This window comes from Pogona vitticeps, chromosome 9 (assembly GCF_051106095.1).
Source record: "Pogona vitticeps strain Pit_001003342236 chromosome 9, PviZW2.1, whole genome shotgun sequence".
Classification (NCBI taxonomy): Eukaryota; Metazoa; Chordata; class Lepidosauria; order Squamata; family Agamidae; genus Pogona; species Pogona vitticeps.
In genome coordinates this window covers 4,722,993-4,749,540 of record NC_135791.1, presented here as the reverse complement: position 1 = coordinate 4,749,540, position 26,548 = coordinate 4,722,993, and the positions used below count along the sequence as shown (strand labels likewise).

Here is a 26,548-nt window from a genome sequence, read left to right as displayed (position 1 = left end):
CAGGCTTTAGTCCTACAATCTTAGCCAACGAGATGCTGTTGACTTGGTGGCATTACCGTCATGTCCCATCACTGACCAAGCTGGCTAGGGGCTGGTAGGAAATGGAGTTCAATACCATTCAGACAAGCACATATATCTCAACTGAGGTTGAAAACAAAGGTGACTTTACCTCTTTCTACAGTGTTACAGCGAATACTTCTTTGTTACTTTTATTTAATGTTGTAAGACACCTTCAGCTCATGGTTAGAACATGGTATGAATATTTTAGATAAGTGAGTGCAGAAATTTGGTCTACTGCCTAGTGTCCATATTTGTACTCAAAGCAAATGGGTCTCTTTCATTCATGTCTGGAAGCAATTTTCTCTTTATTTTCTAGCTGACTCGGCAAATGCTATTAAACTTCACTGCTTTCCCAGCCTTAAAAATCAATTAGTTAGTATATTAAGCCACACTAGCTGGGAGCTCATTTAAGTAATAAAAATCTTTTTTCCTCCTTTCTCCTTTTGTAGAGCTTAACAGAGTAGAAGGAGAGAGAGAGAAAAAAAAATACACGTGGAGAAGGTGCCCTCCAGGAGTTGCTTTAATCTGAAGACGTAATGGAAAAGAAAAAAAGAGAGAAAGAAGATGAAGAAAACCTAAAACAAAAACCAGGGCATCTGCTTGAATGTTTATTGAAATGGGACAGTACTCTGGCAATATTACCCACCACACAGGACATAATGGCAAAGATAAGTGGAAAATGCCCACTCTCACAGCAAATGCATCTTTGTTCCCAAAAACAAAACACAGCAGGAACATTTATCCTTTAGCACTTCAAAAGATGCAGCTACCCTCTCAGGAACTGGAGGAAAAACAAGCGTGGAGGAGAGAGAAGGAGTAGAGACGGCTCCTCAGAAAGAAACTGAAAGGTTATGTTTTTAAATTAATACAATGACAGGTTGCTGGCAACTAACGTCAATCTACGAGTGCAAGTGCACTACAAGGTTCTGTCAGTTTGATCACACTTTAACTGGCCTGGCTCACAGGACTGTGGCATTTGTTGGGTTCTGGGGTATTTGGGATTCTCTGCTGGCTGTAGCTCCTAGGAATATGCTACAGCTCTCTGGTGGGGAAACGGAAGTACCCCTCAAAAAGGACAAATCCTATGATTTTGCAGGACAGAGCCCCGATGTTTAAAGTGTGACCAAGCTGCTATCCTTGTAGAATGCAATGCACACCAAATCAGGCAAGGAGGGCTGGAATATGGATTCCACATCCTCCCTCCCGCTACCCATTTATTCCCCTTCTCCTGGTTTGCTTTTGCCCCCGGACAGGACTGTCCTAAGACATCTGAACCTAAGAGAGAGAGAGAGAGGAGTAAAAAGTCATCCTTCCAACACCCATCCAAGCCCAGGTGAAGGAGGCCCCAAAATGATGTTGATGTGGGCACACAAAGCAGGAGAAACCACAAGAGCTTCTCATCATTCTTGACAGTACAGATCGTTCGTTCGTTCGTTTAGTCGTTTAGTCGTGTCCGACTCTTCATGACCCCATGGACCAGAGCACGCCAGGCCCTCCTGTCTTCTACTGCCTCCCGGAGTTGTGTCAAATTCATGTTGGTTGCTTCGCAGACACTATCCAGCCATCTCATCCTCAGTCGTCCCCTTCTCCTCTTTATTTTTCTTGTGTTTTCTTGTGTTTTCTTTCTCCTCTTTATTTTTCTTGTGCTTATCCTCTACAGATAAACACAAGAAAAATAAATTAAATAGGCAACTTATTGCAGGTCTTCCATGACAAGAGAAGAGCCCTGATAGATCAGATCAATTGTGGCCAATCTTTTGCCTGCAAAAAGCACACCAGCAGAACACTTCCATCATGTGTTCCTCATCAACTGACACGTGTACTAATGTTGGATGTAATGTATAACTATCCTGACTACTGGCCATCTTGTCTCCTAGCCATTGTGATTAGTAGCCTTTTCCCTTCATCATGCCACTCGGTGATAATACCAGAACTTGACAAAGTTAACTCTTTTTCTGGTGTTAACTCTGCAAGTCTCCTGGTGGTCTTTCTTGGTTGAAAGATTGTGGGAGTTGTCATCTGCAAAAAGTTAACTTTGGCAGTCTCTTGTTAATGCTGGCATTTTACCAAAAGTATGCTACCAAGTGTTTTAGGCACACTGAAGTAAGGGTGTGTGGCCAAATATTCCAGAGCTTCTCCCTAACACAATGCCTGCTGTACCCATTCAGAGCATACTGACAGCTGCCATGCCTTTCCTTTCAAATCAACTCTTTCCTCTTTTTTTTCCCCTTCCCTTTTTGCTAAGGAATGTTGTCGTATGGTCAATCAGGACAATGTCACTCAGCACAAAGAAAGAAAGAAAGAAATCAACCAGCACCAGACACCAGATGCAAAAGATGGTGTGTGTTTATGTGTATGTGTCAGTCTGTTTGGGGAGAAGTTTCATCAGGCAACTACACTATAAATATACCTCCCCTGAAAAACAGTCTTCATGTTGAAAAACTAGGCTGCCCGCCCCCTCACCAAATCAGCTCGGCTCCAGTCAACTGTGGAGCAAATCTGGCTGGAAGACTTCATTGCTGTTACCACTGCGTGAGTTTTCCCCATCAAAAGAGAGGAATTTATATATCATTCAGGCCCCTCAAAAAGGAACTACTAAGTTCTTCTGTAAGACAGAAAAGCTGGTGTCTCTATTAAGATTAAAAGGTAAAGGTTCCCCTTGACAATTTTTGTCCAGTCGTGTCCGACTCTAGGCGGCGGCGCTCATCCCGCTCTTCAAGCCATAGAGCCAGCGTTTTGTCCGAAGACAATCTTTCCATGGTCACATGGCCAGTGTGATTTAGACACGGAACGCTGTTTACCTTCCCACCGAGGTGGTCCCTATTTATCTACTCGCATTTGCATGCTTTCGAACCGCAGGTTGGCGGGAGCTGGGACAAGCGACGGGTGCTCATTCCGTTGCGTGGATTCGATCTTACGACTGCCGGATCTTCTGACCCTGCAGCACAGGCTTCTGTGGTTTAGCCCACAGCGCCACCATGCTGAGGCTCTAAACCAGTGAGAAGCTGCCATGAAGGGAAAGGGGAAAGGGGGCGGTTCCATAACTCTCTCTCTCTCAAGCCTAAGTGTGTTGCTCCTGCCCCAGAAATGATTCTTAGGATATTATAGCTTCTGCCTTCAACAACAACAACAGGCTTTTAACTGTCCAATCCTCTCCGTGGGGATGGAATCAGCTTACAGAGGGCTTCACTGGGAACCTTGTGGGGCTTATGTGACCCACAGGCTAGGCATACCTGTTTACTCTTGCCCAAAGCTTATCAAGTTTAGGAGGGACATAATAATAATCATTATGAAGTATTGTCAACTTAAAGCACCATCAATCCACACATTTTTAGAGCATAAAACACTCAGAAGGGGTTTACTAGTCACTCCCCTTGGTGTTGCCTGGGACAGTGCAACTTGCCCAAGGTTGCACAGATAGCAGTGCATGTAGTCCCATCAGCCACACTTGATGAGATTCATACTGGCCACACTGCAACCAACTGAATTATACCAATTCCCCAGGAGACTCACCGAAGTACCTCTTCTTTCTCTGTCTCTTTTCATTTAGAGACTCACTATACACCGCTAAAATCTCTGGTTGAATTTAAAACCTTGCGTCCCACCACCCCAGCACAGAAATCAGTACTTTTGTGCATTTTTCAAAACATGCACTAAAATGTGTCTTGGTTTGCTTTGAAAACTGACCATGTTTTCTTTGTTGGTCTTTCAGATGCACATATCATTCTTCCCTGTCACAAGACCAAAAACATATGAGCTCAAATTATGTTGCACGTTGGTGTACATTGTGTAAATCTACTTTTAAAAATTTGATGGATATAATTTCTCACTCATCTCTAGTTCTATTTCAGTTTCATGCCTCCCATCCACTGTTATTTAGGGATGCAAAATAATTTATTATTCTCAATGAAAGACTATTACTCTATCTCCCATTAGATTTCTTCTGTACAGCGTGAGAAAGAGACAACCAACATCTTCCCCCTATAGAGATTTCTGCAACTTGTACAAAATGTCTCAATAAATCTAGGAATTTTTTTAAATAGTTTTTAGACAAGTGAAGATTCAAAGCTATACTGATATCCCAGTAGATACAGAAAACAGACAACATTACCAGATTTGGAGAAAAAAATTCTGCTATGGGCTGCCCCATGCTTGAGAATGTCTGGAAAAAATCCTGCAAATTTTGCATCAAAGAGAAGGTGGAAGTGCCTGGACGTGTTCTTCCACTTTTGAATTCAGAGTTTTTGAGTGGGTTGAGTTGCTCTGAACTGTTTTGAATACTTTATTGCTTCAAAAGAAACTCTGGAGATCTTTAGGACTATTTTTGATATTAAAACTGGAAGACATAGAGTTCCTCAAGATGCATTTAGAGATCGCATAGATTCCAGAGACCCTACTTCACCCAGTTCAAAACGACAACTTCCCTTTGGCCTGGGATGGCATCAAAACTTCCTATACTGTATCCCCCTGTCTCATTCCTGACCAACTGTACTGTGAAGCCTCATGTGTTGACATGATGCAATCATATTATATCATCCCCGCTGTGGCCCAGTTATGGACACAAGGAAAATACAACCTGGAGACATAGCACTGCAATGCTTTCCAGCTCAACATAAAAATGCTGCCATCAGCGATGACCACCTGCCAAAAGTAAGTTGCCCATTGTCATTCCACCCATCATCTCAACTCAGGAAGCAAAATCCAGGAGGCAGAGAGAGAAAGAGAAAGAGAGGCAGCAAAGCCAGCTTTGAAGGGAACGCTGCCTAATTTCAGTCTCTGTCTCTATGAATCACCAGAACGAGGATGTTGCCTGGTCTATAAGCAGAACGCTGCCATGCAGGAGACTTGACCTTGCAACATTCTCTCATTATCTCCAGCATGGCTGTGTTTCATCCCTTAATGGAGCTGATTAGAGCCCTGTACATCTGTAGGGGGCTCACACCCTCATGCTGCCTACACTGGCAGGAAACACAATCATATATTCTAAAAGGGCGAGCAGAGCACTGCTGGCTATGAATTGTAACATCGCGGAAGGGAAACAGAATTCAGCTGGGGAAAATCCTCCAGCATTGCTGCTCGGAGGAGGCTTCCCCCCTTTTCCAGTTCTGTTATTTTGTCTTTCTTCAGAAGCTAGCTGGTCATTCTTACAAAGCAAAGAACTTGGAATAATTATTAGAGACCATCTTGGCTTTTGTTATTTGGACCAGTCAAGCATCAGCCTCCACAACAGTGAGAGCCTTCCTCTGCTTCCCTCCTCCCACACCCAAAGTTGACTTTAACCCACAGTGAGACAGGAGATGTAGCACAGTGGCTACAATGACCAACTGTAGAGCTCCTGGCTCCTATTTAATAATACAAATAGAAATTGTAAGAAAAACAAAAATGGAGATAGTTAAGGGAAGTATGCTGGAAGCATGCCTCTTTGTGAAAACAGCATTCAAGAAAAAGCTGTTCTAGAAAGGAGGCTTGCAGAAACATATATCTATAGGAGGCCAAACAACATGCAGAAACTATGTTATTAAAGCTGTGTCCATAAAACCATGCAGGTTTTCATCAAAATGTTTAAAACACAAATGTCAATATTCAGGATGACTCAGCGTTCAGAACAGGGAAATCAGAAACTGAAAGATGTCATCCATCACCACCTTCAGTCAATTTCTCCTATGCTTTGCTACAAATAAACAACAATGGTCAAAATTCTGTTGTCAGCATAACACAAATATTATAACTAGGGATGGAGAACTGCTGCAAGTTGCAAAGTCAAGGTAAACATTTTCTGTTCCATAACATTGTACACAACAAATTATGTGTACATTGGTAATTTGCAGCAATTCACTAATAAAAGTTATGCCAGTCAAGACATGCTGTATAGGATTTTTACTTATAGATAATAATAAATACTATTTTTCTGGTATAGTAGAGTTACACTATGATTTTATTTTAACTAAGGGCAACTTCACAGAAGTGCAACAGTGCCTTTTAGTTACTTTCATAGTTACAGCGGTGTGGCGGTGGTACACATTGAAGGGGGAAATATCTCATGGTTGAAATTCAGCTCATGCTGCTACCCTATGGTGGATAGGATGAGAAATTTTTCTATTGGTTAATAGCTTCCCCCAAAAAATGGATGGCAAGAAACTATTCCAGTAACTTTTGAGAAGTAGGGAAAGACAGTATGAGGGTGAGTCGTCTGCCCTTTTGCAGAAGGTCCAGAGAAGATTGAACTCCCAGGACTGAGGAGGGCTCAGACACAGGAGGATAACAGATGCCAGGTAGAAGGGCTGTCAGAGGAAGAAAGGGGAAGGAGAAGGGGAAAGCTACGTGGAGGACTCAACAGTCTTGGGTGACAAGAAGCGGGACAAACTGTGAACATCCCTGATCCCATGGAGACCTTGATGACTAGCAGGGTAACCATCCTCCTCTCTGACACAGAGGAGGTCTGGAGGCACAAACAACAGTGGGAGCACCAGAAGCAACAGCAGAACTGGCTGAGGACTTGTCCCCATTTCTGGACAGCTGGCCTTTCAAGCTCTCCCTAAAGGAAGTGAGGCGGCTCAGGAGTGTCTCAAAGTCCCAACAACATTCATGGACTGACAGCCCATTGACCCCAGTGAGGGGCAAATGAGGGGAATTCAATCCTGGGAGGACTGGAGGAATGGTGTTTGGGTGTCTCGTGCCCATCAGTATTTTGTACCCTGCTCACCTGTTGTAATAAAATTTAGTTCAAACTGTTTGGACAGTCTATCCTTGCTTCTGATGGCTCAGCTTGTGGCACCATTCAGAAAGATTTGCTCTGCATAATGGCAATTGACATCTTTTTCAGCCTAAGAACTACAAGTAACTAGTTACTGTGAAAGTAATTATCTAAAAGCTACTTTGGCTTAAACTTCTTTCTTTGTTTATTATGTTTTTAATAGGATTAGTGCAAGCTGTTCCTTTTCTTCTCTGGACCATGCCCTTGACATTGAAAATCCTGATTTGCTCTCAGGAGTTTCAGTGCAATACAGGGATAAAGGCAGCTACTAAGATATGAAGATATGCAATGTGCAAACGAAGCAAAGAGGAGAGCATGTTCAAATAGAAATATTTCAGCATGGGAATGGGTAAATCTAATCATGGCCTACAAGACTCTTCTGCAGAAGGGATAAGGCAAACAAAAGGAGGGTACGTAAGAGCTCATTGTAAGGCACTCCCCCCCAAAAAATGTAGAATATGAAAATTATCAGAAAGACGGATCTGATAGTCCCCCAAGACTGGCATGTTTTTGATGTGGATTTAAATTACAGTAGGCATGGATGCAAAATGGAATAGCTTATCAGTGAAAGAATTTCCATGTTTTGTAGATTAAGGATGGTCATCATTTAGAAAACCAAGTTACAAGACTGGTTGTGTTTCGTAGGTCTACACAAGACTGGGAGGACTTGGGTCAGACTTACATGGTCAGAACTGAATGTAGGTTTCAACTGGGCTGACATGTTTAGTTCTTCTGACACTGTTCTCAAAATCACTCCATAACACAGGGGTGAGAAGTATAGGGCTCATGGGCCATAGGGAGACCACCAAAAACCATAGTTAAAACCCTATTTACAGGAAAAGTAGTGGTGGTGGGTATCTTAGATGGCAGATCCTGAAAGGCTACCTGGATGGTGTGGAAGGAAGGAAGGGAGGGAGGAAGGAAGGAAGGAAGGAAGGAAGGAAGGAAGGAAAAGCAAGGAAGCAAGTTTATGAGAGGCCAGTCCCTAATGTAAGGGCAGGAACAGAGATGCAGCTGGTGGCAAGTCTTTTTATTTTTTAAAGCACCTGAATTTGCTTCTTGATCGAATGACCAGACAAATGAAATGATGTTGGAGCTTTGGTAAGTAGAGGAACAAAATTGCCCCTTCCCCTTCTCACCATCTAGTCCAAAACTCAGCTGTTCCGACTGCAGGGGAAGGATGCCCACAGGCAGTTCCAGTTTCTGGGTTTCAACCAACATGCACTAACTGAGGAAAGGCTAGACAATCATCAGAGTTCCAGCACAGACATTTGTGACTACTGGTGTTGCTGCTATTTAGTGGGACAATGTCCACCAGAGGCAGCCATCCAGATGCAAAATGCTATCTCAAGAGGCAAAATCTACTCTCATCAACTGATGGTGCATAGCAAAGTACAGATCTATGGCTAAGTCACTAAGACAATTCCTAAACTAGACCAGGAGATTCACATAATACTCAGTCAAAGACAGGTGATTTATATTCATATTTTGCAGTGATGCTGACTGACAAGCAATTAGCATAGGGTCAACCCATGGCGATAGATATATTTTTTAAAAAAGCAGTTTTGCTTGACATTGTGAAACAAATGGAAATGAGTTTTTTAAAAAACCACCTAGCTAATATACTGAAAATTTATCAGAGTTCAACCAGTACATATTTTGGTATACCTTGTCTCATTTTTAAAGTTCAAAACAATAGTTCGTGTTTGCTCCTCCAGATACAGTATTTTGGACCACTTTGCTAAGTCCTTGGCTGTTAGCCATGCTGACTGGGGATCAGAAGAGAGTGAGAACTATATCTTTTGTATTGAAGATGTGTACATGGCAAGCACAGTTCTAGCAATTTATCATGAGACAGTGGAAGATACTGGGTTTTAGGCTGTGCCCAGATATTCTATAGTCCAGCCAGAGACTAGAGGACAAGACAGAGAAAGAAACTAAAAAAGGAATAAAGTAGGAGTATAAAGAAATCTTCCTAAAGTTCTCATTCTTATGGAGGCAAGAATCCCAACAGGCTGGGACAAACTATCAAGACTTCAAAACCTGCAGGGTTTCTCAGCTTCAGTACAAAATTGAACGAAAGGAAGGAGTCCCCACCACATCCAACTCCATGCGCATATCTGCAACTCTCACAAAATGCCTCCGTGCACAAGTCTTGTGTGCTTCTGTTTATGAAGCAATATATGCACACTAGACACAGAAGAGCAGGCTGAATAACAAAAAGAAGTAAACAACCCATCATATGTGTCTGTATATCTCCATGCAACCAGGCAGTAGATATCACAGTTTTGCGCAACTGTGCAATTGCACAATTTGTACAAAATTTCTCACAAATACAGGGACTCTAATTGATAAACAGGAAATATCTCACTGTCTTGCACTAAAAAAATTGCATATCTTTCTCATTCTTTTATGTCATGCAAGAATAAAATAAAAAAAATATTTACATCTTAGGAGCAAATTCTTAGGAATAAGAAGGGTTATAGATAACAGTGATTGGAGGAATGCAAATCTTCCTTTGTTGATTTATCACATATGAGAATGAAAATTATCAGCAGTTCTCTCCTCACTAGGCAAGCTAGAAAGAGTTCCAGTTCATTTTTTATTTTTGAAAAAAAATCACAGATGTGGTTTTGTGAATTGAAAAAGCTTTGTTTTACATGAAAACATGGCATTTTGTATAAAATGTGAGGTGGCTGTATAGAATGCAAGTATTGGTGTGCACCCCTTCTAATGATATTTTTGATAAGAAAAAAGACACTGTTTTTTGTGGGTATTTTTTGCTGCAATGCAGAAGTTAAAAAACTAACAGTCTGACATATTTTTATGGGGCATTGTTACATGCCATAACATGCATCTTTGTCATGAGTGAGAACATCTTTGAATATTTGCTACATGCTTCCTGATGAGCATGCAGGAGAACAGAAATCCAGGGACCTTGGTCCTCCAGAAAGGAAGAGTCCTGGGAACTCAAAATTGTTGTGAATAATATAGCAAAACCAACTTTTTTAAATGAATGAATGAATGAATGAATGAATGAATGAATGAATGAATGAATGAATGAATGAATAAATAAATAAATAAATAAATAAATAAATAAATAAATATAGTTTGCACTTTCAAAAAGGAAAAAAAGAAGAGCAGAGTTTTAATTGAGGAGGAGACTGCCATTTACTCAGACATGCTCCATGATGTATTTAAATGCATCTAATTTCTCAAAATAAGCAGTGTGCTTCAAGACATAATTGTTGCTTTTCAAACAGGATGCTGGTGTTTGCAGCTATCAAATTTGAAACAGCTGGAATTAAACATAACCATTTCTGGCGGAAAAGGAGAATTCTCACATGCTCTCAAAATGGAACAGTGAATAGATCCAAAAATCCAACTGTCCTCCTGTGTTGAGATGGGTGCCTTCTAGCCTCACAAACATATCTTCACATGGCCCCGCCCCACCTAGGAAACAGGACTGAGAGTCAAAGGTGCAAGAGATTAGAGGCTGGCCTGCAAACACATCTACTGTAGATCTCAACTGTTTGGTTTTTAACATACAAGAAAGAGGGCAGTGAAAACAGGAAGGGGAAAGAAAGGAAGTCTTCTTGAAATAAGATTTCAATCTAGCTTGAGAAGAATTTGTGGGCTTTACCCCAGCCCGTTAAGTTGTTTTTCATTATTCCTAGTGGTTTTCATTTAGGAACATACAAAAATGTCATGTTTGATTTTACTACTTTTCTCTTTTTTTATGCACCTTCCACGTTATCTTTCTGCATGCTTTTCACCCACTCAAACCATTATGACTTTTTGCACATATTCCAGAGCATGCACCCCAATTCCCCACACGCCCCTCTTCCCATTTTTGTCTGTGCATTTCTACAAGAAACTATGAAATGTCTTGTCCAGGAAATATACAATTTGTGCAGGCTTCTTTTATCTGAAAAAAAGGAATGTCACTGAGAGGAAGGGAGGATTCTCTTCCCCTCAGGTTCTAATTTCTAAACAAAATGACTGCACATCTCATCCAAGTGGAGAAAGCTCATTGTGTCTGCTATTCTTAGCAGGAACTACATGTTTCATATGACCCGTGGAAGTCTGTGGGTTTTATTGGTGGGTCATTTGAAAACATCTGAATCCTCACAATAAATCAGGATGCGGAGCAGTGCCTGGCCAGCAGGCTAGCCAGCACTGGGAGGCTTCCTCACTGCTACTGATGCTGCCAGTGTTGGCACAGCTTCCCAGCTTGCCATGCAGGGAAAAAGGAGCCATTTGAGCTGCATCCACTCTGGCCAAAAACAAACAAACAAACAAACAAAAAAGTCACCGGCTAGCCCGCGCTGAGGTAGCTGGGCACTACTTCTGCTTGTGCCTCAGGAGCTGCCCCAGTGCTTCGGTTTTGAGGTAGGATTAGCCTCAACCCCGGTGCCATCATTCACTTCCAACTATCTTCCCAGAACTGGCCTGTTTGGGATGGAAGCCCTACTGCGTTTTGTTTTTTTAAACCGCAGCAAGGTTTTCTTCATGTGAAATCACTGAAGTTGCTCCAAGCGTTGTGAGAACTTTCTGGATAGTTAACGTCTGGGCCCCTGCCCTCGCTCCTTGACTTTTTAAAATCTTTAAATGAGACATAGATTCAAATGGTGGACACTTTCTAAAAGAGGATTGTCCTTTGGCTGGTCTGTAAATGCAGGGCCGCCCCCTTTAAAAGAGCATGTGATCACCTTCACCAATCCTTAAAAGCAACAGATAGCTGAGAAAGTAAGGCAACCAAAAAGATAGATTTGCTGTTCCCAATTTTTTAAAAAAGACAACTTCCGAAAGTCTTACCTGAGCCATGCTATACACACCCCTCTCCCTGATAACAAACTTATTAACATATAAATTGAGAATCCTGAGAAGGCCAAGCAGCCTGACAGGATATCCACATTTACTCCCTGTACTTATCAGGAAGGATTAAACAAAGGAAATGTAAAATTCATTCACCTGCCCTTTAGGACTACCCTTTGCAAACTGCTAAAATGCGGTCTGTCTTTTCCCTTTTTTTAAAATGGAAGCCCATAAATGTCAAATCTGATCAATCAAGGCAATAGCAAACAGGTGCCCTACAGCCAAAATCTAATAAATCTACAAGCATGTGGCAAAGTTCTGAAAGCAGGAGCTGAGAGTGGAAAGCATGGAGTGAGGTGGAGTGGGCCAGAAATTTCCTCACATATTCAAGCAACAAAGCAGTGTGCATTGTGTTGTATGGGTTCTAGTGCTTGACATTTGCCCACATCTTGCAGCCACATCTCCCATGTGTTGGTGCCAAGTTGTCCACAATGTGGGGTGTTAATGGCTCCACATAAAGCCCTCTGTTGCAAACACTGAGCGTGAAGATGAACTGCTCTTTACTGGAGATGTCACTGAAGATGGACAGGCTAATTAACACATCACAGCACTGTCCTTAATTTATTTATTTGCTTAACATATGGACCAGCAACTTTCACAATTCTAGCTGCCAGACCCCCCCCCCCCAAAAAAAGCAGGATGTAAAACTCTTGAAAGAATATTAAAGTTTTATTAAGCCAAGCTTGTTTTATACTCCTGTGTGTTTTCTTTCTCTCTTCTTGTTTGCATTATGGTAAAGAACAAACCTTCCTGACATTACATTAGCTCCCTCCGATGTGTTTTTTATGCCTTCCGCACTAACAACAAGACAGCCAAAAGGCAGGGATTTATAAATTATAATGCAATTCTGCCATGTATGCAATATTAATATGCTTTTATTTTAAAAAAAGGCTAACCCACCACTCACAATGAACTGTTGCTGGTATTAACCAGGACGTGGTGTGGAATTCATACTGATTTCTCGCTTACTGCAAAACACTTGCTCAATTTATTTTAAATGTCACCTCACTATGTATTCATCAGGTATGCCACAGTGGTGATTATAATTAATTTCACATTGTACCTGTGCGACTAGCATATGTAATCTTTGGGGTGGGGAGGGGGGGGAAAGATGCCAGTAGTATTTCAGCAGTTCCTGTGAACTGGGAATCCAGTAAGAACATCCAAAGCTTCAAAACCCTACAGGAATGCCATAAAAGGTAAAGGTAGAGGTTTGTTCCCCTTGACATTTAGTCAGTTGTGTCCAATTCTAGGGCGCGGTGCTCATCTCCGTTTCCAAGCCATAGAGCCAGCGTTTGTCCGTAGACAGTTTCTATGGTCACGTGGCCAGCGGGACTAGACACAGAACACTGTTTACCTTCCCACCGAGGTGGTACCTATTTATCTACTCGCGTTTGAATGTTTTCAAACTGCGAGGTAGGTGAGGAGCTGGGACAAAGCAACGGGAGCTCACTCCGTCGCGTGGATTCAATCTTATGACTGCTGGTCTTCTGACCCTGCAGCACAGAGGCATCTGTGGTTTAGCCCGCAGCGCCACCACGTCCCTCCATACATGCACACAAACATTTTGGAAAAGTTTAACCTTCAGGCACAATGTTCCACCTTTTCTAAGCCCAACACACCCTTACCACTTGATTGGCGGATACCTCCTGTGACCTTGTATCAAAAGGAGAAGTCTGTCACCATTACTCAGAGACTTTGCACACAAAAGTTCCCCAATGCATGCAGTTTGCATGAAGAATTGGGATCCATTCTGAAGCCCCCAAAGGGTTTTCAAACTGAAACAGGGGACCAGTGCATAGCCCTAGCAATGTTTTCTTTATTCATTTTCATAGGAGTGGCTACATCTATCTTTTGCAGCAGAAATAACCTTCTAGTGCCAGACACAACAGCAAGTTTTACTTGGCATATGGTTATTGTGGATAGCACGTAACTTCAATTGAAGAAGTGGGCTGTACAATGAAATTTGTTGACCAAGTTGCTATTTGTTGTATTCACATATTACACTTGCTCATTTATGGGAGATGGGGTGGGGCTTTGAGGATTTTTAGAAGAGTAAACAATAGATAATTAATAAATTCAGTTCAGCATTGGGATGACGCTTTGATATTTTTTTAAAAAAACCCTTCATTCTGAACTGCACTGCTCAGTATAATGCATTGGCTGCCTCAGTGTGCATGTTTTAAGCCCATAGCACAGCACAGAGCCTGGCCATTGCAAAATTGAATTTAAAAATATTGTTCCAGGCAAACCAAAGGCAATAGAATGAGAATAGGTTCATGCTGACCAACCTTGGCTGTAAGTCCATGTATTACTTTTAATGATAAAGCTATTTACATCTGGCTCGAACTGTAACTAGGGGAACAGATGGTTGAGGGGATGGGCTCACCTGCTTGGTGCATGCAATGAAAGGGATCTGTATGAAGAAGAGCATAAGTGGAGATTTCTGTTAGACAAAGCAGCAACAACAAAGCAGGAACCAAGGCAACAGTGAGGGTATATTGGGAATGACAGGAAGAAGACTTGGTATTCATACTGACAACAAAACACCTGGAGGAAACTCAATCAGTCCCTGCCATCATCAGGAAAGCAAGATCTCCTAAGTGGTTGAGAGCACCAAAGAGACTGTAAAATATGAAACATTGATTAACACTTTGGTTTCCCCAGGACAATAGGGATTGCTAGGGAGCCTCCGAACCTGGCGCAGGGGAAAATAAACTTTTAATTAGGCCATGGATATGACAAAAAAAAGGGATGTGGTGGCGCTGCGGGTTAAACCACAGAAGCCTCTGTGCTGCAAGGTCAGAAGACCTGCAGTCGCAAGATCGAATCCATGTGACGGAGTGAGCGCCCGTCGCTTGTCCCAGCTCCTGCCAACCTAGCCATTCGAAAGCATGTAAATGCAAGTAGATAAATGGTGGGAAGGTAACGGCATTCTGTGTCTAGTCGTGCTGGCCACATGACCACAGAAACTGTCTTCGGACAAACACTGGCTGTACGGCTTGGAAACGGGGATGAGCACCACGCCCTATTCAGACACAACTGGACTCAATGTCAAGGGGAACCTTTACCTTTATGACAAAATCAACCTTATGCACATAGAGTTGTGTCAAGAGGGTTTCAGTCAAGAAGCTGAGATAGGATTGCAGCTGGACCTCCTGCTGGAAGAGCTAGGTGACGCTTAATATAATGGAGATCACTTTTGCCTTCAGTGACATTTCCAGATGCAACCCCCAGCTTCATGCATGCTCTTTCAAATAGAATGTGACTCCGTCTAGATGAGGTTGCATCCCATCCATTCAGACTGGTGGGTCTTATCAGTCTTTACTCAATATACAAGGAGCAGTAGCAAAGTCACCCCACTCAACTCAATTCCCCATTCCATCCTCCTCCTGAACATGGACAGTGACAGTCTGAATCGAAATTCTGGTTGTCATGTGACACAGATAAGGAAGGCTGTCCACCTGAGATCTATTGCTCTCCAAGGCTGTATAGGACTTTTATCATGTTTATTTCTGATGATGCCCATGCAATCCATTACACAGCCCAGATCCCGATTCAATGCATTTACTGTCACACCTTCTTATGATGGAAAAGATTTTCCTTCCACACACATGCTTCCTTGAAATAAGTGTGCCAGAGCCTTCAGCCTTGCAAACAATGCCCATATTTATATTCCAGTCAGAAAATCACAAAACAACAGCAATTTGCAATAGGAAGATAGAGGCTATCTCATGCTAGGATAAAGTAACAACTTTGACCTCTCAATGGAGTTCTATTTCCAAAGACTTACTAATGGTATTATCCAGTCTGACCCTCAAATAGTTCTAGAATGATGCCATAATCAATGATATCAAGAGGCAGTGATAAATCACAACACATCAGTGGGGATACACCTAGGCTATTTTTATCTTGAAAAAAGTAGTCATGCAGGAGACACTTCCAAGACTGGCCAGAAACCAACTGAAAGAGATCTGGTGAAACAGTATTATCCATCAAAACCTGAAGCTACTCAACGGCTCCTCATTCAAGAACTTCAGTGACATTCCCAAGCAATGACTACATTTTTAAAATATGAAATATTTAAAGGTGGTCATTCTGAGTTGTGAAACAAGATCTGATTTTACAGTAAATGATTTTGACTTCCTGAGAAGAAACATTGTCTATTCCTTTTATTTAGAAAAACATATTCAGTTTCTCAAAAGCAGACCTACCTTCATAGTGTGCCAGAAATCCTTGAGCGCTGACGGCATAGTCACTTACAAGCCACAAGGACAGCACTATTCCAGTGCTCACAATGGGAGGAGGTAGCTGGAAACCTGTTAACCTGGAAACAAGCACAGCGAGAAGAGTCAGGTTAGGCATTCTCATCTCAACATCTCACACAGAATCCTCTGGCGACGAGGCTGGATGTCTTTGGAAAGAGTAAACAGTTATGTGAGAAAATAGAATTTATCTCAAGCTGTGGAACAGGTCACCCAGGGCCATGCAAGCTCTCTCATCACTTGAGATGAGGACAGAAGGGCCACCCCAATCCCCAGTACTCCTTAAACTCGCCTGGAGGAAGGAGAGGAGGCAGAGCAGCGAAAGCAGCAGTGGCGTCTGGTGGCACTGTCATCCTCTGCATGCAACTGAAGGAGAGATGCCCCAGGGAGGCCCTTGCCTCTCTAGCTTGGGAATTTGGGGGCCAATCCTTTCAACTGCTTGGATCTGGATGGGGGAGGCTCAGGCCTAAGCACTGTGGGGAGTGGTCACCTCTCAAAGTTTACCATTGCCACCCTCTTACAGTATCTTAGCTCCAAGGCCCCCTCAGAAGCAAGTGTTTCTGAAATAAATGATCAAAACACAGCTAAACTGGTGGGTTCTGAGGGGGGCAGCTTTTCTACCACTGCTCCATCAGCATGCGGTGGGTACCACGGCGGCTGCCAGCACTTCCAAAAAGCTCCAGTGTCCTTTTTCTTTTCTTCTTCATGGATGAGGAGTGGGCCTCACGTCTAGTAGAGAGCAGCTTTGGTGGAGCCAGTACACTGTGTTGGGGGCTCTGCAATCCACAGCCCATCCCCTGTACTCCACTGACTGAGACAACCATCTCATTGGGTTAATCCTCATTTTTTTGAAGTTCTTCACTCCCATCTCCTCTTGCTTGAGAACTGGCCCTCAAGCTCTGTAGAGAATAGCTCTCCTGCCACCACCACCCCAGGTCCTTTGCTGCCTGGACAACCACTTCAAAGGGGATAGAGGTAGGGCCTGCTCTGAGGTTAGCACAACTGGCTTTGGGTGCTGGTGTTAGGACTTGTGGCAGTCCTGGGCTATCAAGACAAATGATGTGACAATATAGGCTGGTTTAATCTATTCATCCACACAACTTAAAAAGTGACTCCCTTCACTGAACCCTTTTTTGCCAGCAAAGCAGCTCCATGGGCCAGCATGACAGACTTGACAAAGGCCAACGTGATATATGAATTAAAGATAATAGTTAGTGACATTCTGCAACCCACCCAGGTTCCCTCCAGGAATGACTTTTCTGCCAAAGCTATATGGAAATTGTTAATTTTATTAACACAGGTTTCTTCAACAGTAATTTTTGTATTGCCATTATGAGATCCCAGGTATTAATTTCCAGCTGTTCTATTGACACAGCTGGGGAATGGCAAATGTACATTTCTGACAAACAATTACAGTTTTATCTTCTAATCCTACTGCCTCTCACCTGGCTAAGGTAATTTATAAAACAGCTTTAAAGGGGGATTTTAATTTAATAGAGAGGGGGAGCTCACATTCTCAGCTTCCATCAGCTTAAGACATTTTTTCTCCCATGCAAATACTGGAGAGGGGTAATACAGAGGATAAAAAGAGAGGTAAAGAATGACATGATTTGTTCCTGAAAACATTCCACATAGGATGGTGGGATGTGGTGGGGTAGCCTTAGAAAGTCTTTCTTGCATATTTAAGACCAGTTCTGGTGCACTTTTGTAAAATATGCAAATTTCAGAAATTTGATATTTGTTGCATTGTGGCTTAGGCTTGTAGATGTGGTAGCACTCAGTGGATTGTACCTATATTTGTGACCAAGAAGCTTGTCCTGTTGTGTTTGCTCTGTGTGTGCACATGTCTGTTGCTTCACAAAAAGAAAAAAATGCCAGTTTTACACAGATACATTTTGCACAAATTTTGGAAAGCACAAAGGAGGAGAACTGCTTAATATTCTCACACTGGAAGTGTGACATCTTTCAGAATGTCCAGAGTTCTTGACAGGCCATCTCACTAAACTGAGATGGTCTGTCAATTTTTTCAAATCCCTAGTGGTAGACCAAAGTAATAACTATCTACCCCCTTCCTATTTCTCATATACCAGTTACAGACTGAAGCTACATAATCTTCCATGTCACTCTCCACGATGCTTGCGAAGCATCTGACAGCCTCTTTGAACAATCCTGATAGTTCAACAAATGTTAGAAACTCAGTATTCAGGCATTTTCATTGTCCTGTACCTAAAGATCCAACCCTGACCCAAAGGCACATCCTATTTCCAATCTTTAGCATATTTTCTCCCTTCCAGCCCCTACCCTAAAGCATCCAGGATTAGGTTGGCCATAAATGTTTGGCTGAGTACTGTAGACTGCAGACAGTGATGGAGAGACAAAGAAATATAAAGAAAAGTTTTCGCCTAGTTTACTTATTGGTCTAACCCACCTTCAAAAGCTGGCCAACCTGGAACCTTCTAGTTGTTTTGGATAATAACACCCAGAAGCCTCAGTTAACATGACCAGTGATGAAATGCAATGGAGTTCAAATGACATAGAGGTAGAGGATGTGTTTCCTCCTCATTGAGCTACTAATTTGAGAAAAGGTCAAGAGGAGCTTCTCCTGCATAAAGCTTCAACAACTACCTTTCTCAACAATCCTCACCTGTAATCAGAGCTTGGAGACTTTACATTGTTTGGACTAAAACTCAGAGTCAACATGCTGGCTAGGGAGTTCTGGTAGCGCTAATTCGGTTGTCAAATTCTGTTTACAATTATGGGTACCTATTACAGTATAGAATTATACGTTTTTCAGTATGGGGCTCTGTATATTCTGGAATTTGTGTTTTTCACCACTGTGATTTTTTTTTTGTGATGTGGGTAAACTCTCGTTTTTCATCTCTGTCAGATCTAGATCAGCTGGGAAAAGGACAGGTTACTTACCTGTAAACATGGTTCTTCAAGTGGATTCTCCATGAATACACACTAGTGGGTTTAGACAGCGCCTGCGCTGGCCTCTCGGAATTTTCTAGAGCTGTAAGAGAAAAGTAACAATGTTTTAGGCTACCCCTTATCGCGCATGTCTTAGCCCGCCAACGGCTCAGTTCCATATGCCCGCCACAAAGAAGAGTTGGGACTCGATTCCAATGACGGACATGTGGGGAGGCCGGGCGGGACGTGTGTATTCATGGAGAATCCACTTGAAGAACCATGTTTACAGGTAAGTAACCTGTCCTTCTTCAACGTGGTTCTCCATGAATCCACACTAGTGGGTGATTAGCAAGCAAACTTACTGGATGGTGGGCCGTCATTGTAGCAATGACGTAAGGACAGCCCTTCCAAACTTGGTCTCATTCTTGGCCCGAAGGTCCAACTTGTAATGGGTGACAAATGTGGACACATTAGACCAGGTAGCCGATCTGCAAATTTCTTGAACATCGACTCCTCGCAGCAAAGCTGTAGACGTGGCCACAGCCCTAGTTGAATGGGCTTTAAGACCCTCAGGAATAGGTCTGTGTAGTAGTTCATAGGCCAACGAAATAGTGGAGACCAACCATCTAGAAAGAGAGGACGACGAAGCAGCTGAACCCTTCTGCTGACCATAGAAGCAAAGAAACAACCGAGGGGACTTCCTAAAGTCTTTAGTCCTTGAGACATAATAGGCAAGTGCCCTTCGAACGTCCAAAGAATGAAGCATGCGCTCAACATCTGTCACTGCTTCAGGAAACAACGTTGGTAAAACCAAAGGTTGGTTAACGTGGAACTCAGAAACCACCTTAGGGAGAAAGGAAACATCAGGATGCAAAACCACTTTATCCTTGTAAAACTGAAGATAGGGAGAGTCCGCACGCAAGGCTGCAAGTTCACTAGCCCTCCTAGCCGAAGTGATGGCTACTAGGAACAAAGTCTTGAAAGACAGGAACTTAAGGTCACAAGAGGCCATAGGCTCAAATGGGGGTCTGGTGAGGCTATGTAAAACAGTCTGCAAAGACCATTGTGGCACTGGTTTCTTCAACGGGGGCCTCATGTTGCTCAAACCCTTGAGGAAAGCCTTAAGCGTTGGGTGTGAAAACCAGCGAGATGACTCAGAACCCTGAGGTTGAAAGGCCACAATAGCCGCTGTGTAAACCTTCAGGGTAGATTTGGACAGTCCAAAGTCAAAAAGATGTTTGAGGTAGAGCAGGAGGGTAGACAGGGATACTGGGGATGACTGTAAGTTACGTTCCCTGGCAAACTTTAGGAAATTCCTCCATTTATATTGATAAAGCAACTTTGTTGCTGGTTTACGAGCCTTATCAATGACTTCAATTAGTGATGGGAAATCCTCCACGCTGTCAAATGGAGGGTTTCCAGGTCGGGATGTAGAATCTTCCCGTCGTCCAGAGTGAGAAGATGTGGATGCAATGGTAATGTCATGTAGTCCACTGCACCCTGAAACAGTGTGGAGAACCACGGTCGACGTGGCCACCAAGGGGCGATCAGGATTGCCTCCGCTTTCATCCGCAAAGCTCTGATGATAGTTCTCTGCAGAAGAGGTAGCGGAGGGAACAGGTAGATCAGTCCCACGTCCCAAGGGATCATAAAAGCATCCCCGAGGGAGTCCTTTCCCTTCCCGGCTCGAGAAGCGTAATGCAGACACTTCTTGTTGTTGGGAGTAGCAAACACATCTACTTGAGGGTGACCCCACATCCGACAAAGTTGGAGGAATACCCGCCGATCCAATTCCCACTCGTGGGTCTGAGCAGAGCGGCGACTCAAGTCGTCCGCCAGCTGATTGTCCGTTGTAGCAATGTGGATGGCTACCGGAAAGATGTGTTGCTGGTAGCACCACTCCCACAGCTGGATAGTGAGGAACAGAAGGGACTTTGATCTTGTGCCTCCCTGCTTGTTCACGTAGAACATCGTGGTGGTGTTGTCCGTGACTAGTTGTATGGCCCTGCCCCTCACCAGGGGAAGAAAGGCCCTGAGGGCTTTTATGACCGCCAACATCTCCAAATGGTTGATGTGCAGCGTTGATTCCTCTGGGGTCCAGAGGGCATTGATCCGATGACCCTCGCAGTGGGCTCCCCAACCCGTCGGACTGGCATCTGTGGTGACCTGTCTGGTAAGTAGAATGGGTCTGAACGGCCTGCCGACCAAGAGATGGGGAAGGAACGTCCACCACTGTAGTTGACTTGCCAGTTCTGGTGTGACTCTGAGGCGCTTTGTTTGGCTGTCTGTCTCTGGGTCGAACAGGGTGAGGAGCCAAATCTGTAGGGAGCGCATCTTTAACCGTGCATGAGACAGGGTGGCTGTTGTCGATGCCATGAGGCCAAGCAGATGTTGAGCCAGCCTGGCCGACACCGTGCGTCGTGGTTTGAACCTGCGAACCGCTCTTTTGATCTTGTGAACGCGTTCTAGAGGAAGGAACATGCGACCTTTTACTGCATCGAGATGTGCCCCTATGTAGTCCATCGTTTGGGATGGCTCTAGATGAGACTTGTCCAGATTGATGGATAGTCCCAGGGCTTGAAGAGTGTTGAGGACGAATTGAGTATCCCGATATGCCTTTGGTTTGGATTTGGAAACGATGAGCCAATCGTCGATGTACGGGTAAATTTGGATGCCCTGCAAGCGCAGGTAAGCCGCCACCGGGGCCATACATTTGGTAAAGGTCCTCGGTGCCGAGGCTAGACCGAAAGGAAGAGCCACGAACTGGTATACCGTATCCTTGAACATGAGACGGAGATACTTTCTGAATTTTCGGTGTATCGTCACATGAAAGTAGGCATCCTTGAGGTCCACCACCACAAACCAGTCTCCTTTCTTCAACAGGTGAAGGATTCCCTCCAAAGTGACCATCCTGAAGCGACGAGGCCTGAGGTAAGAATTGAGGTCCCTCAGATCTAGTATGGGACGGAGACCGCCGTCCTTCTTCGGAACCGTGAAATACCGGGAGTAAAACCCGTTCAGGATGTCCCGTTGAGGTACTATCTGGATGGCCTGTTTCTCCAGAAGGGTGAGAATCTCGTCCTCTAGGATGGGATCGAACGAGGTAGGCTTGATCCAGCCTAGAGGAGGTAATTCTATAAACTCCAGGCGGTAGCCGGAGCTTATAATGTTTAAGACCCAGGTGTCTTGGGTAATCTTGTTCCAGTTCAAAAGGTAAGGAGAAAGTCTTGTGTGTGACGTGATGGACCGGATGGGATGATGAAAGTCAAAGATATTGTTTTGACCTTTTTCCCCCAGGTTTGAAGGACTGCCTTTTGTATGCCTGAGGCTTGAAGCTGGAAGCCGATGAAGAGGCCTGTGAGGAGCGTGGAGCAGCTTGAGATCGGAACGATTGGTAAGTGGAAGGACCGGATTGTTGATAGGTCTGTTGTTGATAGGATTGTTGCTGGGGTCTAGGCCTCCACTGCGATTTGGAGGGTCTAGGGTGCTGCTGCACTGCATAGGATTTTGCCGTCTTTTTGCTCTTGTGTAAGTTCTCAAGATTCTCATCAGTGGAACCATTAAAGAGGCCTGTCGCATCAAAAGGTAGATTTTTAATCCTAGCTTTGATGTCTTCCATGATGTTGGCAGAACGAAGCCAGGCGTGCCTTCTTAGGGTGATTATGGATGCCAAATTCCTCGCGTTGGCATCAGCGACGTGACGGGAGGCCAAGCGTTGGTGCTTGGAAACGGTCAAGGCCTCCGCATGGGCATTGAGACAAGTCTGCCTGATGTCTTCCGGAGCTACTTGCAGGGCTGGCAAGACTCGTTCCCATAGTTGTTTCTGGTATGCACCCATAGCTACCAGGTAATTGAGAGCTCTGAGTGCAAAAGTAGTCATAGAATAAAGCCGTCTGCCCAAAACCTCCAAGTCCTTGCCCTCCTTAGTGGTTGGAGTTGGGTGGCCTTTGGCTGGTAACCGTGAAACACTGGACTCCACTACCAAAGAATTGGGAGCTGGATGCTTCAACAAGAACGCGGTATCATCTCCATGTACACGATACATGTTCTCAGTACGCCTGGACATATTGGGAGGGTCAGCAGGGTGCTGCCAATATTCTTTGAGAAGGTCCATCAGTTCAGGAACGTAAGAGAGACTGACAGGGCGAGACCTTGCAAGGTGGATATCCCCAAAAATTAGGTCGTCTGCGCGCGAGGGAGATTTTTCCACGTCCAGTTTAAGCGCTGCAGCCATCCTAGAGACCATCTGAGGGTAAGATGAAAAGTCCTCAGACGGGGAGGAGGGGTGGATGTCAGCCGCGTCTGAGCCTAGGGGTTCTCCTGGAGGTGGTAAGTCCAGAGAAGCCTCAGAAGTATTCCCGTCCTCATGTTCAGAAGAGGAATGAGGGTCCTGGCTTTCCTCATCAGAGGACTGGAGGATGCTAGGACGAGAGTCCGTATCCTTAGCCTTAGAAGTCTTACGAGGCCGAGGTGCCTGAGGTACAGGTTCGGGCACCGGACGCACCGGAGGAGGAGGTGGTGTTGGTCGACCTGGAGGGTCAGTTGGCTTAACCGGTGCCGAGGGAGCAGGTTCGTCTACGATAGGGCGCTTGCCATGTCGACCCTTCCTAGGGGGTGAGATCGACGACGAGGAGGAAGAGGTATATCGGGACCTCTTTCGACGTCGACGTCGGTCGCGGGAGGTCGATGACGAGGACTCAGTGGAATCGTCGCGACGACGACGACGACGATGCCGGGACCGTTTTCTATCCCTGCTATCCTCAGAGTCAGAGGAAGAGTAGTCTCGGCGTCGATGTCTCTTATGCCTATCGGCGCCAGAACCGCGTTTATGTTTGCGGTGGCGCCGGGGCTTCTTAGGCACAGGCTCCTCCTCTAACTCGGATGTTGGGAGCCGAGGAGAGGGGGCCGGAACAGGCTTAGCAGGTCTCACTGGTGTAGGTGGAGACTTGGAGCCTGGGGATCCCGGTGTCGAGGATCGCGATCCAGTCCCTAGCCCGGTTAGAATGGGGCTGCGAGGGACGCCTGGCAGATCAGCCACTATTTTCTCTAAGTGGCTCGTCGTCGGTGACTTCTCGACAACGGACGGCGGCTCTTGATGAGGGGGCAAAGAAGGAGCCAAGTCCGACACCGATTCTCGGTCTCTAGACGAATCCTCGAGTAACGGAGAGGGCACTGAAGTCGAGATAGATGGGACAACGAGGGTGAGCTCCTTAGCCCTCGATGATGACTTTGTCGACACCTTTTTCTTTTTCAGATGTTCCGACACCGGTGGAGCCGAGGACTCGGTCGATGAAAAGAGGGAAACCGATGCGGAGGTAAGTGCTGACGGAGTCTTCCTTTTCTTAGACTTGTCTCTCGAAGACTGCTTAGGTCCCTTTCCCTTAGATGGTTCCGGCGCCGAAACTACTTTCACTTCGGAGCGCACGGAGGAGGTAGAGGGTATAGCCTCCATTTGAGAAGGTTGGGAAGCGGACAAAGTCTGTTTCCACAAAAAATACTTCAGGCGCTGCTGGCGCGCCTTGAGTGTGACCTTTGTGAATTGCTTGCAATGCCTGCAATGGGACACCGCGTGCGATTCCCCCAGGCAGTACAAACAGAGGGAATGTCCGTCCTGGAAGGGAAGTTTTCTGGAGCACGCGGTGCAGAGGCGAAAGGGTCCTCTCCTGGGGGATGGCTTTTCTTTAGGAGGCATAGACCAAGAGGAAAGGGAAAAAACCAACCGTAGCGGAGGGTCCGAACAACTGAGATCAGAGCCGCGTCGACCGGAGCCAAAAAAGGAAGTCCAATGAGGGAAAATTGAAAGATTCCTGTAGGCGCGTGGCGCCTCCGCAGGGGGCCCGTAAAGGCCTATTAGGCCTCAGCGGGAAGCCTTTTGAGGTAATTAACGCCGGATGAAGACAGAGTTCACTGAACCAAAATCACCAGAGGCAAAAACGTTGTCAATAAACAGTCCGAAGTCAGGGTAGCCAGAAAATAGAAGCAAAATAGTTCGCTAGAACGAACTAAGAGGCAAAGCTCTAACGAGAGGTCCCAACTCACTGGCGGAAAAATGGAACTGAGCCGTTGGCGGGCTAAGACATGCGCGATAAGGGGTAGCCTAAAACATTGTTACTTTTCTCTTACAGCTCTAGAAAATTCCGAGAGGCCAGCGCAGGCGCTGTCTAAACCCACTAGTGTGGATTCATGGAGAACCACGTTGAAGAATTGCAGTTATACATTCTGGGACATTAGAACATATAGTTTATCTTTAGGCCATTTCCATCTCCTCACCATTTTTCATTCTACTCTAAAATGTTTCTGTCAAATACAAGAAAGAAAAAAAGACAGAAACAAACAAATAAAGAAAATCTCAACAGATGTGCATGCACACATGCATTGTTAATTTCAGGTGGCATTTTTCTCAGGCAGACCTGTGCTTCTGTGCATTGGTTAAATCACTACATAAAAATAACCTTTCCAGAAGGACCATAGTTAAGGACTGACCAAAATATTTCAGCTTTGGTTTGACCTGATATGCAATCAGTTTTTCATGGAAAAACACCAGCACAAGAATGTATGTTTTTTTTGGGGGGGGGGTGTGCTATCATGCCTCTCATCTTTTGTATTTTTGTATAAGTTTCTGCCCAATGTACATGTTTTTGCAATCCATTTCCCATAAAATCTTTTCACCTATAAAACAAAATTTTTTCTTCACATACGTTCACTTTTCTATATGCAGTTCTCAGTTAGAGGATGGATCTGCAAACCTTAGGAAACTGGGAATTATGGAAGATTAACAATGCTTTGGATTGCACAATCTGAGAGTTTCATGCGATTAAGCCAAAGACGTCAAGCCCTTAGACTCCTTGGTATTGCCATGTAGATCTGCTGTCCCTCAAAGTGAGAGATATTTGGCTAACTGAGCAAGTAGTCCGGCTAATACAGTATCTTGAAAAGTATGCCTTTTTTACTACAGTTCCCAGAATCCTCAAACAACATGGATAGATGGGGAGATGCTTTTAGAACTGCTAAGTGGCAGTTTCCTATATATATACAATACACACAAAACATTCATGTATTCAGAGCACTGTACACAAGAATGTTTTAAGTATTTTCTTGCAAAACAGCACAAACACAACAACAACAACAACAACAACAACAACAACAACAACAACAACAACAGCAGCAGCAGCAGCAGCAGCAGCAACAACAGCAGCAGCAGCAGCAAAACCCAAACTCTGGAAAGCACCCAGTTGAAGACTGGGGGTGGGGGGGAAGATTAAGATGATAAATGTGAATGTGAAGTCAACAGCTTCATCCTCAGATGAACTAAAGAAGTGGGTAAGGCAAAGTGCTCAGCAAAGAAAGTTAAAATAAACAAGCATGAGATAATAGAGGCTTCCTAATGTATTGTTTCCACTTTGTGGGGGGCAGTAAAAAACTGCAAATTCACTGAGCCATTTAGATTAGGATAATTTCAGAAACTTCCCTAATACAAATGATTTTTTTTTTTTTAAAAAACAACATTTACCATCATCATCAAGAAACCTCAGTAGTCACATTAAAATGCTTTTGGCTTCCCTCCAGAATTCCTCAGACATTTCCTTTCAAATTTTGCTCCAGGCAGAGTGGAACTTTGATGACACTCCTAATTAGCTTTGTTTGCTTCTTAGAAGTACCTAAATAAATACACCTGCAAAAG

At 44.2% G+C, this 26,548-nt stretch overlaps 1 protein-coding gene across 4 annotated transcripts in view; it reads right to left on the bottom strand.

Moving 5' to 3' along the window:
• The window catches only part of CSMD2 (CUB and Sushi multiple domains 2), a 533,934-nt gene that overhangs the window by 402,569 nt on the left and 104,817 nt on the right, over nt 1–26,548 (bottom strand). For all 4 annotated transcript variants that reach the window (XM_078379919.1, XM_078379918.1, XM_020800093.3 and 1 more), the window contains exon 3: nt 15,907–16,019. In XM_078379919.1, the coding sequence (XP_078236045.1) occupies nt 15,907–16,019 (113 nt within the window). The remainder of the gene's footprint in view (nt 1–15,906; nt 16,020–26,548) is intronic.